This window comes from Pavona decussata, unplaced genomic scaffold, assembly GCF_977016875.1.
Source record: "Pavona decussata unplaced genomic scaffold, jaPavDecu1.1 SCAFFOLD_219, whole genome shotgun sequence".
NCBI classification, from domain to species: Eukaryota; Metazoa; Cnidaria; class Anthozoa; order Scleractinia; family Agariciidae; genus Pavona; species Pavona decussata.
The window spans coordinates 2,547,873-2,561,071 of NW_028145624.1; the positions used below are offsets into that span (position 1 = coordinate 2,547,873).

Sequence of the window (13,199 nt, forward strand, 5' to 3'; positions counted from 1 at the left end):
TCACACATTTTATTTCTATAAAAAGTGACTTGGAAATCCCCTTTCCTCAACTACCACCCTTTGTGAGATGAGCCATTTGAAACTAGAACTAGAACCGTACAAGTCGACAGAAAAAAAAAAATTGGCGCGTAAGCCCGACAGGCCATAATTGGATATCGCTTGGCCTCTGATTGGTAAAATAGAGAATGTTTGCTCTGATTTGTGTCAACAAATTACCCAGCTCAGCAAATCCAATCCCAAAGCCAAAATGGTAAATATCTTTAACAGTCAATGATGTGCGTTGACGAACTCCAACAAATTTCCTGTAAGCAAGACAACGAATTAGCTTCGGTTGTTACCTATTTTTTCACACTGTATTCGCCCATGTTTCTTTAAGTTATCAAAAGCATCAGCAGCAAAATTTTCATCAGCAGAAGCCAGCGCCCGAGAAGCGTCTTCAGCCATTAGTGGATCGCTCAAACCTTACAAAACAAAGAAAAATGAATAGAGGAATAAAAAGTAAAACTCACGAGTGAAATCTTGTCTCTAGGTATTAACTGCGCCCATGAATTTCAGCACAGAAATCATTGTTGGGGAAGTATCACGCAAATTTGCTGTCATTTCAAAACCCAAAAATGTTTGTCTGTCAGCAGCAACAAAGAAATAATTGTCCAGTTTGTTATAAATTATCACCCCAGTACAATAAAACTTTCGATTAGTGCCTCTGTCCAGAGACAGAGTAGGTCGGTATGGATTGAAACTTGAAAAATGTTAGGCTAATGTTTTCCAAGTTCTCGCATTTTTGTTCGCAAAATGCCCTAGAACAAGTGTTCACTTTGTACATTTTTCTTTCAGTTGTGCACATCCACAACTTGAACACTGTAACACCTTTCTTTTGTCTTCCAGTGAGAAGCTGGCGTTACATTTTTTTTTTACAAGAAAGGTAGATAATTATTTTTTCCACACCATCAGGAGGGCAGGAAACTTTGTAGAGATCGTTCTCTATTAATTTATAATCCTGCCTACCTACTTTCATTTTTGTTTCTTTTAACAAAGTTTGCTTGTTGATAGCGATGTAAAGTAACACGACCTGCTACGTTATCCTTACTCTTTGACATGTGTGCAACTATTTCATTTACTTTAGTCTTTGTTGTTAAGTCTTCTACATTTTGTAGATCCACTATATTAAAGGTCTTTTCACTTAGTCCAATGAAATTCAAGGGTTCAACACTAGACATGCTGCTTAAGGTAACAATTACATAAAAGAAGGTAAGTTGGAAATTCTAACTTAACACGTTCATTTTCGAGAAGTGGAGGAGCAATAATATGGAACCATATTTCTCCCGATTGGAGAGATGCGCATTTTTGTCCGAGACTCTTTCAGATAGCGCTGACTATGTTAAAGCTGACAGTCTACCTCGTATTCTTATATTTAGTGACCGAATTTCACCTTTCATCCTCCTTCTTTAAAAATTGCTGTTAGTGATTTAGTTTATCACTTTCCACTTCACCTCCCACCTCGACTAGCTTATGCTTATTGCGGGTCTTGAGAAATCTTTCCCTGTTTATAATTTAATTTGTTTGCGTTTTTTTTATGGTGTTAAATGTATCCTTTAGTGTGAATAAAAAACAAAGAAAGAAAGAAAGAAAGAAAGAAAGAAAGAAAGAAAGAAAGAAAGAAAGAAAGAAAGAAAGAAAGAAAGAAAGAAAAAAAAGAAAAAAAAACCAAACAAACAAACAAAGCAAAAGCGAATTACTTTCGACAATCACCTACCACAAAAACAGAAAAGCAAGAAGTTAAAGACAACATTATATTGATCAAAACCCGAGGTCTATAGTAAGAAATTCCATCTTACCAATCAGTTGTAACTCTGGTATGCAAGCGCCAGCCCCACCAGCGGAGGAATCAGCAAAAGTAACAAAATCCTTGCTGTCAAGACCAACTGCCTCGGAGCCCCATTTGTAAACCAGGCGTAGACTGACAACCGATCCTGCTTTCAAACCAACCGTGCGTATTGTAAGATGACACTGGGTGACTTTCGATCGTGTAACATCTGCCACTTCTTCTGCCAGTTCTTGTTTGAGAACGTCTAGCACCTCTGAGAGTTTCTCCTTTTGCGTCGAACAAAGAATCACCTGAAGATTTTCCGAATCTTTGTCGTTTAGCTTTATTGCTGCGACGTCAATGAAACGGCTCATGCATTTGTCAAGAGCTTCTTCGCCAGGTGGGCTCAGCATGAATACTGACTGAAATGCCCCTTTCTTGGAAATGCGTCCATCAACGTGCACGTCCACAGTTGCATGAAGTTGTAACTCATCGTCTGATTCTTTCCTGATTTCGAAACATTGATAGAATGTCTCCTGGTGCCTTTCATACCTTACAGTGTTGTTGTCTCTGTTACACGTCACGGGAGAATGTTTTGAATCAGTAAGGTTAAATCTTACCAGCTTTGATGGACTAAACTTGGCAAAATGAATCAGACTCAATGAAACGTTGCAAAAATCATGCGTAAACACTTCATCAGCAATGTCTACCTGGTGTGACATAATGTCTTTCAGACGTCGTGAAAACAGCGCTAGTCTCGCAAGCAACCTCATGTCACGCTGACAGTGCTGAAAAAAGGGACTTAGAAAGTCCAACATGGAAGGAATTGCCAAAGTTTCGCCCCACTTTAAAATGTCGGTAGTAGGATGATTGCCAGAGTTCTCCAGGCACAACAGCTCAAGAATTTCACACACTTTACATACAAGCTGTTGGATGTTGTTCCTTTGTTCAGCGTTTCGGACACTTGACAAAAGCTGTTCCACAGTTTTTTCAGACAGCCCTCTTAAGCCATTTTGTACTTCTGAAATTCTCTCATCGACAAAGATTTCCTTTATGCTTTCAATAAGGCAAGGAACAAGAGCTAGGAAATTTCTAACGCTGGACTTTTCCGACGATGAACATAGCTTTTGATATTTCTCTGCAACATCATTGGTTATTGCTTGGCGATTCTCGAGATAACCTAGGTGGTGCGTGGACGAGGCTGCTCTTTCTACCCCTTCGGCCGTGTCTTCCAATTCTATGCAACAGTCCCTGAACACTGCCTTGCAGAGAGTTTGAATCTTAAAGGAGAAATACTTCATCAAATCTTCATTCATCAATCGTAAGTTTGAGATCTTGGTCGCCAATTCTCTCAAGTGCCTGATATGCATCTGACCTCTCAGGGTTACTTTGTAACCTGGTAAATGAGAAATTATTTTCCGTGAATTATCAACCAGCAAAGGCCACCGTGTGATTTTTAGCGACTCAACAGGCACAATAGGATTCAGAATCTGTTTACATTTCCTATTTGTGGTATGTTTTGGTAGCTACACTGAATTCTTTCCAAACCACTTTTAAGTTATCATGACAAACACTAGAATACACACCCAACTTTTATTTAAACAGATCGGTCGATATCATTGAAAATAAACAAAAAAAAAGCATCTAAACAAACAAACAAACGAACAGCAACTGACAAAGTCTAGATTTGCTATTTACTCCGTGTAGACTATGAACACTGCATTGAAAATAAACAGTACCAGATCAGTAAACAGTATCAGTACCAGATCTAGCGAGGGGCCCGTTTGACCGAGGTGCCAAAGAGAAGCAAGTTGAGCATTCAAGAGCAGGCCCTCCACTTACCTGAAAGAAAGTTAACGGAGGGAGGCTTACCTGGCCAATTACCTATGTGGGGTCACTTACTACAACCACTGCTTCTAGTTGAACATCGAAATATTTTCATATGTCCGTTGAAGGAACGTTTGACCACAGTCTCTTATAACACCATTATGTATGCACGTTCCGTTATTCGAACTTCAAATTATTGATAAATTAAAGGCAACTAAGCGGACACCTTCAGGCGACTAACCTTGTTGTTCTAGGCCCTCAAGACCCTTCCTGACAGCAGCAAGATCTTTTTCCATGTCACTCCCCTTCACAAAGTGTGCCAAAAGTATTCTGAGTTGCTCGTCCTCATCTTTCCAAGACCCCTTGATTTGATTTATTAACTCCTCAGGCAGGTTAAGCGACTGAGCAAGGGGCATAACGTTAAAAATGGCTTCTTCTACGCCGAGTAAGCTTCTTACGTAGCCATAGAGATCTGTAAATAGGAATTGAGGCGCTAAGTAAATTTCCACTTCATAATAGGGCCATGGCATTACTACCTAATTTTATTCGTTCTGGTCCTAAACAGTAAATCCTTGAAGCTGATCGGCTAGTAACGTGCCCTCAAGCAGTTTGGATTTTAGGGCTCCGAACCCCGAGTGCGGACCACACTCGAGCGCATGATATCAGTTAAACTACAGGTCTAAGGCTTCGAGAAGGCGGTGAAACCTATTTTAAAGTGCCCCTGGGACGAAATTTCATTTTCCATCTTTTTGCATTTTCGTGTAGAATATGACCTTCTCACTCATGTTACCAAATTTCAATCCTTTACGGCGATTGGAAGTATTTTTTTTAGCTTTTTATTCGAGATTTCACGGCCGCCATTACTTGGCCTTGTTCCGGAAGTTAAGGCTCAAATTACAGGAAGTGACGTCATTGGCTCAATACGAAAAATTCCATATGGCTAATTTTCATATGGATTCTACTTCATAAACTGTTTTCTGCTGTTGCGAACTGAATAACAGCAGAATACAGTTTATGAAGTAGAATCCCTTTAAAAAATAGCCATGTGGAATTTTTCGTGTTGAGCCAATGACGTCACTTCCTGTAATTTGAGCCTTAACTTCCGGAACAAGGCCAAGTAATGGCGGCCGTGAAATCTCGAATAAAAAGCTAAAAAAAAATACTTCCAATCGCCGTAAAGGATTGAAATTTGGTAACATGAGTAAGAAGGTCATATTCTACACGAAAATGCAAAAAGATGGAAAATGAAATTTTCGTCCCAGGGGCACTTCAAGACTGACCTCCTCGTTCTTTAACCATTGTGTAAATGAGAGAGAAATTCAGAAGTGGAATAAAAGGTTTTGCAAAAAAAGGTACTACTAGCCAGTTCTAATAGGCAGAATTCTTGATAAACTGCTAGTTACAACAACTGATCTTCTACATCTGTATCTCTCGATTAACTTCAACTATCCTCATCCAAATTGCTGAACTGTTGACAACTGTATGCTCGGACAACTGGGTTCACAAATAACTATAAGCTCAAATGTTTGCAACTAAATACTGCGATTTGTAGATATGTTAAGGTTAACCGACCGTGTGATTTCTCAGAATTCAGATTACTATTCAACCAAGAAAACTCAAACTGCACATGAAAGAAAATTGTGTTATGTATTTCAAGACCTGGTGAATATATGATAGATGTTTATTTCAGGCAGTGACACAGGCATACTCGGAAAAAGAACGTACGGGTTCCGAGATTTTCTATTTTCTTAGTATGCCTGTCTCACTGACAGAAACTGGATACACCTTTCATTTATTCTCTAGGCCTAAAACATAGCATCGCGTTTATTTAATTTTTGTTTTTCACGTTACCATGCTTCCATCAATAGGGTAGCTCCACTACTTACTAAATAAACCACACACAACCCACAATTCCTTGATTCCGATCTGATGAAGCAGGGGCGGATCCAGGGGGTGGGGGGGGGGGGTGGATTGGGTGACTAGCCACCCCCGTGTCGTTTAAGGTTGAAAATATAAAAGGGAACAAAAGTATAACAACTGACCCGACGACCGCTTCTAATGATGAAGAATGGAGCTGGACACACACTAAAACAATGTACTGAGGCGCACCATGACAAACTTCTCACATATTTGAGCTTTGTTCGCGCAAAGGAACTTTTGGAATCAATGCGTCCATTCGCAGCTGCTCTACAAGGCCACCTACTGTAGTTGAAGTATACTGGAAATGAAATCGAAAGTCGTCGTTCGAACGTATGTACGACAAAGTCTTGCCTCTTTCAGAACTAGTGGGATCTACTGCACAACGTCCGCGTATTGGCAGTGGACAGCGGAATCGGGATAACACCCCCAACAGATTCAGTAGTACAGTACTGGAAGCGAACAGTGGCATTACCTTTCCTGGGAATAATTTTTCCAAATCTCGCTTCCGCAAAGAAAAGCAGGCACATTACAAACTCTGTGTCATGGCTGAAATTGGTAAAGTACTGCAACAGAAGTGGCATCACGCAAGACAACTTCCGTCAACCTTTGAAAGTGACCTTTTTCGCTGGACCAATTACTGGAAGCGACAAGCAGGGTCAGACGAAGTTTCAGCAACCCGCCTTATAGACACATGCTAGCATGTTCTTTCCTAATATCCGAGAACGTTTAACGATCCTTGCGGTGTTACAGATGGGAAGCACGGAGGCTGAAAGATTACTTCACACGTGGCTAAGGAACGCAATGACTACCGTCCAACTATCCGACTTGGCCGACAAAGTCGCAATTTATGGACACGCAATTGGCAGGGAACCAGGAGAACGCTGGGATCTTCACACTTTGGAGTGTAATGATTGGTAGGGTTGCTTTTGTTTGATCACAGCCTACTATACGTAAAATATATTCTTACTCTACAAATATAATCACGATATAGTGCTATTCTAATGCTGTATTAATTATTATCATAATTTTCGATATCGCTCTGTCGGGTCAGCCACCCCATCTTCAAAAATCCTGGATCCGCCCCTGTGAAGGTCTAACTGCGAAACGCCAGCTCTAGAATCTCTTAACGGTGGCCAGACTACTCAGTTGATAAAACCAAACATCCCTCAAAGAAGAGTTTAAGAGTCAGGGTAACTGGGTGGTTTCAAAAACTAGCAATGCATTCTCTGCATTTCCGTTTGACCAAGCTCGTCAGCTAAAAAACGGCAACGTTAAAGATCCGAGTGGTTGTATCGGACTTAACAAAATCCCGTTGCCTTCAGACGCTGGATGATTACAGGACCAGAGCTGTCAAGACTGCAGAAGCAATTTGAGAGAATACTTTTCTGGTTATACTCCAGATAATCCCAGAACTTTCAGAGCCACGAGAAAGGTCTATCAAAACAGAGAACATTCAGTGGCACGTCGTTAGTGTCTGTAACACCTTCACAAAGATGAGCAGTACTTTCTTGGCTGATTTTCTACTGAGATATTGTATTTCAAGACACTCGTCCCTGCACGGATGAATCAATCATAGCCGGCATCGCGCTGTCTCAAAGACACAAACATACAAGAAGCAGTCCAAAACTTTGTCAGAAATGCTTGAATAACAAACAAGAGGAATAAATCTAGCACTTTTTAGAGAGCCTACGTCTACGACGCCGTCACATCATGGGGAAAAGAAAATTCTTTAGAACACTGTGTCTTCTTTTTTCCCGGTTGTACATTCCCATGCAGAACCGTAAAGGGTGTCTAGAGAAATTCTTTTCTGACGAAGTTCAGATATTATCTTGTCTATTCCACCTTCCGTGTCAGAGTTTCGCAAAAAGTTATTTGCCCGGCTCAGAAGGCTCAACTGACGAAATGCCTTCAACCGCCTCAGCAATCTACGCCAACTGAACAGTCAACCGCAAAGTACTGGATGGTGTTATTGTCGTCCGCTGCCTACAAACTACTTGTATCACAACTTTCAACGAACGCGTAGAAGAGGTCTTCTTACCTCCCTAGATAAGTAGTTGTAAAGCATTGCACAATTAATTGTTCGTTTCCTTCGTAAACACATCAGTGCCTTTTAATATGCGAACGGGAAAGTCAACTAAGCACCAAACAAATGAGTGTTTTGTTAATTTATCCTTTTCGGACTGGAGAGGGCTATAATTTTCGAATTGTAGTCCGTTCGGGCTACAATTTTTGAAATGTAACCTGCATGGGCAACATTTGAATTTAGTCTTGTCCAAGTGATGCACGATTGATTGTTCGTTTCGTTTGCCAACACATGCCTTTCATACACAAACGTGAAAGTCAACTAAGCACCAAACAGAAGAGTGTTTTGTTGGGTGTGTGTCTTTCGGGCTGGAGAGGGCTGTAAATTTCAAATTGTATAGTCCGCGTGGGGGACATTTACATTTAGCCTTTACCACGTGACCAAGGAACCCCCAATGAGAAAGTGCGTTAAAGTCGACAAAACTCTAGCTGTATTACAAGTTCCATTGCATATGATGTATTCATTCTGTATTCTGGACATACGGGTGCACACGAAAACGGCATCAAAACAGGTTTGTAGTTGTCACGCCAGCGACACCAACAGAAATCCCTTCAGTGTGGAGAATCGTCTAATTAAGGAATCAGCTTAACCCAAAACAAGCAAAAGTTTCCATTAAACAGGTATTTAAAAAATCGCTCAATTATCGTCTTTGTTGACGTCAACCTTGGCATGAGTATAATATTGATAATATTATAGCTATCAAACGTACCTGTTTCGCATAAATGGCTCTCACTACACTGTCCATACTGGCCTTGTACAATGATTGTTCCACACAAAATTCTGACTTCTTCAGTCCAGTCCAGTGGAAGTTTGATGACCTCTCCCTCGTTCCACCAAACATGGGAATGCACTGTGAAACGTGTAGTCCCTTGTCGAGTGTCAGCCAGACTGTAATCTTCCCCAAGGCGAACAGAAACCTGAAGGCTTTCACTGTTGAAGATTCGTTTATCTTCCTCTCCATTCATGGGACATACATGCAGCTCTCTGAATCCTTGTGCTTTGAGCCGTACCAAAGCAGAACTCTCGTGCTCTCTGTAAAACTCTTCATTGTAGACATCTTGACTCACAAACAGTAACGCCAATTCATCATGCATTGAATTCTTGTTGAGCAATGCTGACATTGTGTAATTAAATGCCACCAAGTTCAGCCTGAATACAATGTCTTTGGTGCGAATTAAAGCAAATTTCACCAATGACGCAACAAGTGAAAAATGGTCCATTTCAATGACAACTTCTGCAGTTGTCTCATTAATCTTTGACCTATGCGTGATATCATGCCAAGTGATTTTTCTGTCCCTGGCCTCTGTGCCGTGCAAAATAACTATGTTTTCGGGCTGGAAATTCTTGGTTCTAAGCCTTGTTGTCAACGTCACAGGCTTCTTGAAATCATGGCCACTTGGTTGAAGATTGATGATGGGCATAGCAAACACGACGTCATTTTCAAGATTCTTTTGAATTATAAGGTCATAGTACTTGGATGGATCTTCTAACGTAATATCAACAGATACGGGATTCTCGATAGCTCCTGGAGGGCACACCAGTTTGACATCTTTACCAACCACTACACCACCTTCACTGGTGATGATACTGGATGAAATGCTGTCGTCTGTCCATGGTGAGTCGTCCTTGATGCTCGCTCTCAAGTCACCTTCAAGTTATGAAACAAAATTACACATTTTAAGTTTATTACTGGCCGATATGTATGCTAAACAGGAATTACATTTAAGAAGTAACTTTGACAAACGAAGGGACAACTATAATGGCATTTGGACCCCACCCTCTCGTCACTATCTCATGGTGGATAGTGCAATGAGCGTGCCTTGATACTATTTCAACAAAGTGATAGTAACTACAGATCAAATTACACCCAGGACACTACATAACATGTGAGTCATCCAATAGAAGAGGACCACTAAATAATTAACTATTACATACTGCAAAATTTAAGCGAGATGTGGCGACGGTTCCAGCTGCTCGATACTGACAGGTTTCAAAGATTTTACTAATGTCCTCCAGCCGTATGGGTCTTTGCTGTGTTCAATGAGTGTAGCTTAAAGAATCCATGCAGAATTGTTAGATCTTGTAGCATCCGTGCCGGATAGGCCCTTCTAATACTGCTTATAGAAACGCTTCATTACAACTTAATATGCAGACGAACCTTTTTGGTATTTTTCAGATTTTACTATATAATTAACATGTACTTTTCAGTTAATATGAAATTAGCGACTGCGCATGCCCTCATTAGACAATAAGATATTGGCCTATTTTCGATCCATTTGTTACCTTCTGCCTCAAATGACCCAAGCTTTGAGCACTGAGCTTCTTCTAACGCAACCTGCGAAAGACAGAATTTGTTAAGTATTAGGGATCTGACGCAATCACAACGGCATCGACAAATAAGGGAAGATTATGAGGGAGGAGGTGTGGCCTAGTGGTTAGGGTACGGGACTTGTTAGTAATTCGGAGATCCCGGGTTAACTCGGGTTCAAGTCCCATTCTGACCACTTGGATTTGTTTTACAGTAGCCCCGTTTTCAAATCTAAAGCCACGGTTTACCTCCCACTAGTGGGGATATTTAACAAATGTTATGCTTAGTTTGTATATTTATTTCACTGATTTATAGTATCCCCAATTAGCGCCACAGTACTAACTACTCCGACGCTTAAATAAAGTTTTTCATTTCATCAATTTATGATGGTAATTGAACTGAGTGGAGTGCAATTTGGTCTGAAATCATACGTGTGATTTCAAAATCGAACGAGCGCGCAGCGCGAGTTTGATTTGAAATCACAAGTATGATTTTAGACCAAAATTGCACAACACGAAGTTCAATTACCACTTTATTACACCTATTTTGAAATCACAGAGTTTTATTGTCAATATTAATATTCTATTTTTGGTACTTCATTTCCATTTTGATGAGCTAAAGAAAGGATGCGATTTAGAGCAAAAAATGGTGCAATTTGGGAATAAATCGCACTGTTGAGAGCCAATCAGATTGCAAGGATCATCAGTGATTTCAAAATGGGTGTAATAAATCATGTTATATGCTCTACCTTGAGATTTTTCTAAATCGTTTAACTGGTACAATATGCTCGAGCTATACTGAATATAGTGCAGAATATACAGAATATACAGCTGTTTCGACAAAGGCTGTCCATGCCTCGACTGTCAAGTGAAGACTTGAGATGGCGGGCAATATGGATTCTGAGCCTTTATTGAAATTTATTGGGTATTTCCCAGACTACCTTTCGGCATTGTGGCGTACGCTTTTACGGTTTTTTGGACAATCTTTGTCGAAACAGTGGTATATTAAGAGGAAAGGCGTTCACAATAAGAAAGCGAGACAAAAATTCACCGTGGTGAGATTACCGTAATCTGCGATCAGGCTCTACTTTCGTGAAACGAAAAAATAACGCGCGACTGAATAAAAGGACATAAGAGCGCTTTAAAATAAACATAAATTATGCCTGACCGCAGGTTAGGCTCAAATTTTCCAACTTGGAAATTCGTCATTTCACATTTTTAGTTTTCAAACGACATCCCGGAAATGTATCCAAATTTATAACACACGAGCAGAGTCGTTGTTTTGAATAAAAAAATACGAGACTTCAACGACACGTCAACAATAATTTTTCCAAGCTTTGCTGAGCAATATTAAATTGGCCTACCACTTCAAGAGGAAATGATCTAACACGGGTAACTTCATCATGGTCATGGCCATCACGGTCCCCAGCTCCAGGGCCCCTAAAGAGAAGAATATGCAATTTACCTTACCATTTGAGAATTTCACAGTGCCTCATTGTACCAGCACTTTTGCATGTACCGTAGAATTCCGAAAGTAACGGCTCCCCGAAAGTAACGTTAATTTTTATCTTCCTATTGAACTCTGAAAGTAACAGCCCCCTCGAAAGTAATGGCCCCCCGAAAGTAGCAGCCCTTTGAAAATGACAACTCAACAACAATAAAATACTTTGATGTAGCGTTTTAACTAGTAAGTTTTGACTCTATAATACTATCCTACAAATAAATTGTCAATGGAAATAATGTGATGGAATATGTTAAGCCTGGTAAACAAATGAGAATGATGTATTGATCAGTAAACGACACAGGCATACTCGAAAAAAAATTCGAGTGCTCCTATCAGGAGTTGAACCTAAGACATTCCGATTACTAGCTCGGATGCTATACCAGTACAGAGCTACAGTAAATAACACGACCGATTTAGTGATCTCGGACACCCAAAAGAAACTTGATAACAAAAGGCTGCTAATCTCTGCTGCTCTGTACATGCTGCTCTTCAGTGTGAAATCATTAAAAAAGGGAAGTATGGACTAGTAAATCACATATACACTCCGGCACACCAAGACGGCAATGCTGACGAAAAGTCATCTGAAAATAGAAGTTTGCGGTACCTGTACTACTTCACACAATTAACGCCGTATAGTTGCTATGATGAGTCACGTGAATTTTCATTTTTTCTTAGACAATCGTTGAAAAATGATTAGAACAATTCCCAATGAGTTTTTCGTGATTTCTATGATCTTAACATTGAAAATCATCCACTGTATTGCAGAAAGGCAGGCGTAGGGGTAAGTGTTAGCGTAATGATTATCATTGATCATACCACCGTGCGAGAAAAGCAATTGCGCTAACTCGCTGGAAATTGAGAATGAGCTACTTGGCGAATATTCAAAGTTGCGCTGTTATGCGTAAAGCGCAATCTGATAAACAATACCTTCTTTTAAAACAATCTTTATCTATCTCGACAAAACGTTCTCAAACTCATAATAATTCATCAAGAGAAAACAAATAAAATCACTACCGTGACCGTAGTTTGAATATGCATGTGTTCCTAATTACCATACAATTTTGCCACCTTTAGCCTTGAATTTCTCCAAGAATTATTGATCACTTGAGAAGTCATATCAAACACTCGAAAGTGTGTTTAATCAGATATCCAAACACCTCGAAGTTGTTTAAAAAAAACTCGGCTGCTTCTGCTTCTCTTTTTCAACCTACCTCTCGGTGTGAAACACGCTTTCCCGTGTTTTTTGTTGCTAAAAAACTGATCTTTTCGTCCCTTTGTTTTCGTAGCTCGTGGAAAAAAACATATATAAAAAATTTATGCAGTGTCTAGAACAATTTTACAAGACGCAAGCTTGCAAGATATTACGGCCCAATTTTCAACTTGTCTACTACACGAAACTACAATTTTACTTATACATTCCAATGCTTTATTGGTTGATTGCACGTTACGTCAGGCCGGCCATGTTGGTGGTATGGGACAATACGATTTTTCACCTCTGGGGGTTAACTTCCATTTTTATGCAAACTATGTGAGCAAATTTTCTTTTGTTTTTACCACCAACATGGCGGGCAATGCAATCCACCTATTGAACAGAAAAGTCATATTTATTTTACAGTTCGATGACAGTTTGCACTTTGTTTTGAGTATCAAGTATTGACTGACGTAAAAGTTCAGTAGTCAATCTTGGCGAGTTTACAGATTTTGAAAAAATTACCTCACTTCCTCATTTCCATAAAATCACTACTTCTTAGTGC

General features: G+C 39.9%; 1 protein-coding gene across 1 annotated transcript in view; it reads right to left on the minus strand.

The window, feature by feature from the left end:
• The window catches only part of LOC146459502 (uncharacterized), a 37,306-nt gene that overhangs the window by 2,304 nt on the left and 21,803 nt on the right, over nucleotides 1-13,199 (minus strand). The window contains exons 3-8 of the mRNA XM_085089470.1: nucleotides 11,306-11,381; nucleotides 9,918-9,969; nucleotides 8,344-9,282; nucleotides 3,873-4,103; nucleotides 1,836-3,200; nucleotides 339-461 (exon numbers count right to left, since the gene is read on the minus strand). Of these exons, the coding sequence (XP_084945596.1) occupies nucleotides 339-461; nucleotides 1,836-3,200; nucleotides 3,873-4,103; nucleotides 8,344-9,282; nucleotides 9,918-9,969; nucleotides 11,306-11,381 (2,786 nt within the window). The remainder of the gene's footprint in view (nucleotides 1-338; nucleotides 462-1,835; nucleotides 3,201-3,872; nucleotides 4,104-8,343; nucleotides 9,283-9,917; nucleotides 9,970-11,305; nucleotides 11,382-13,199) is intronic.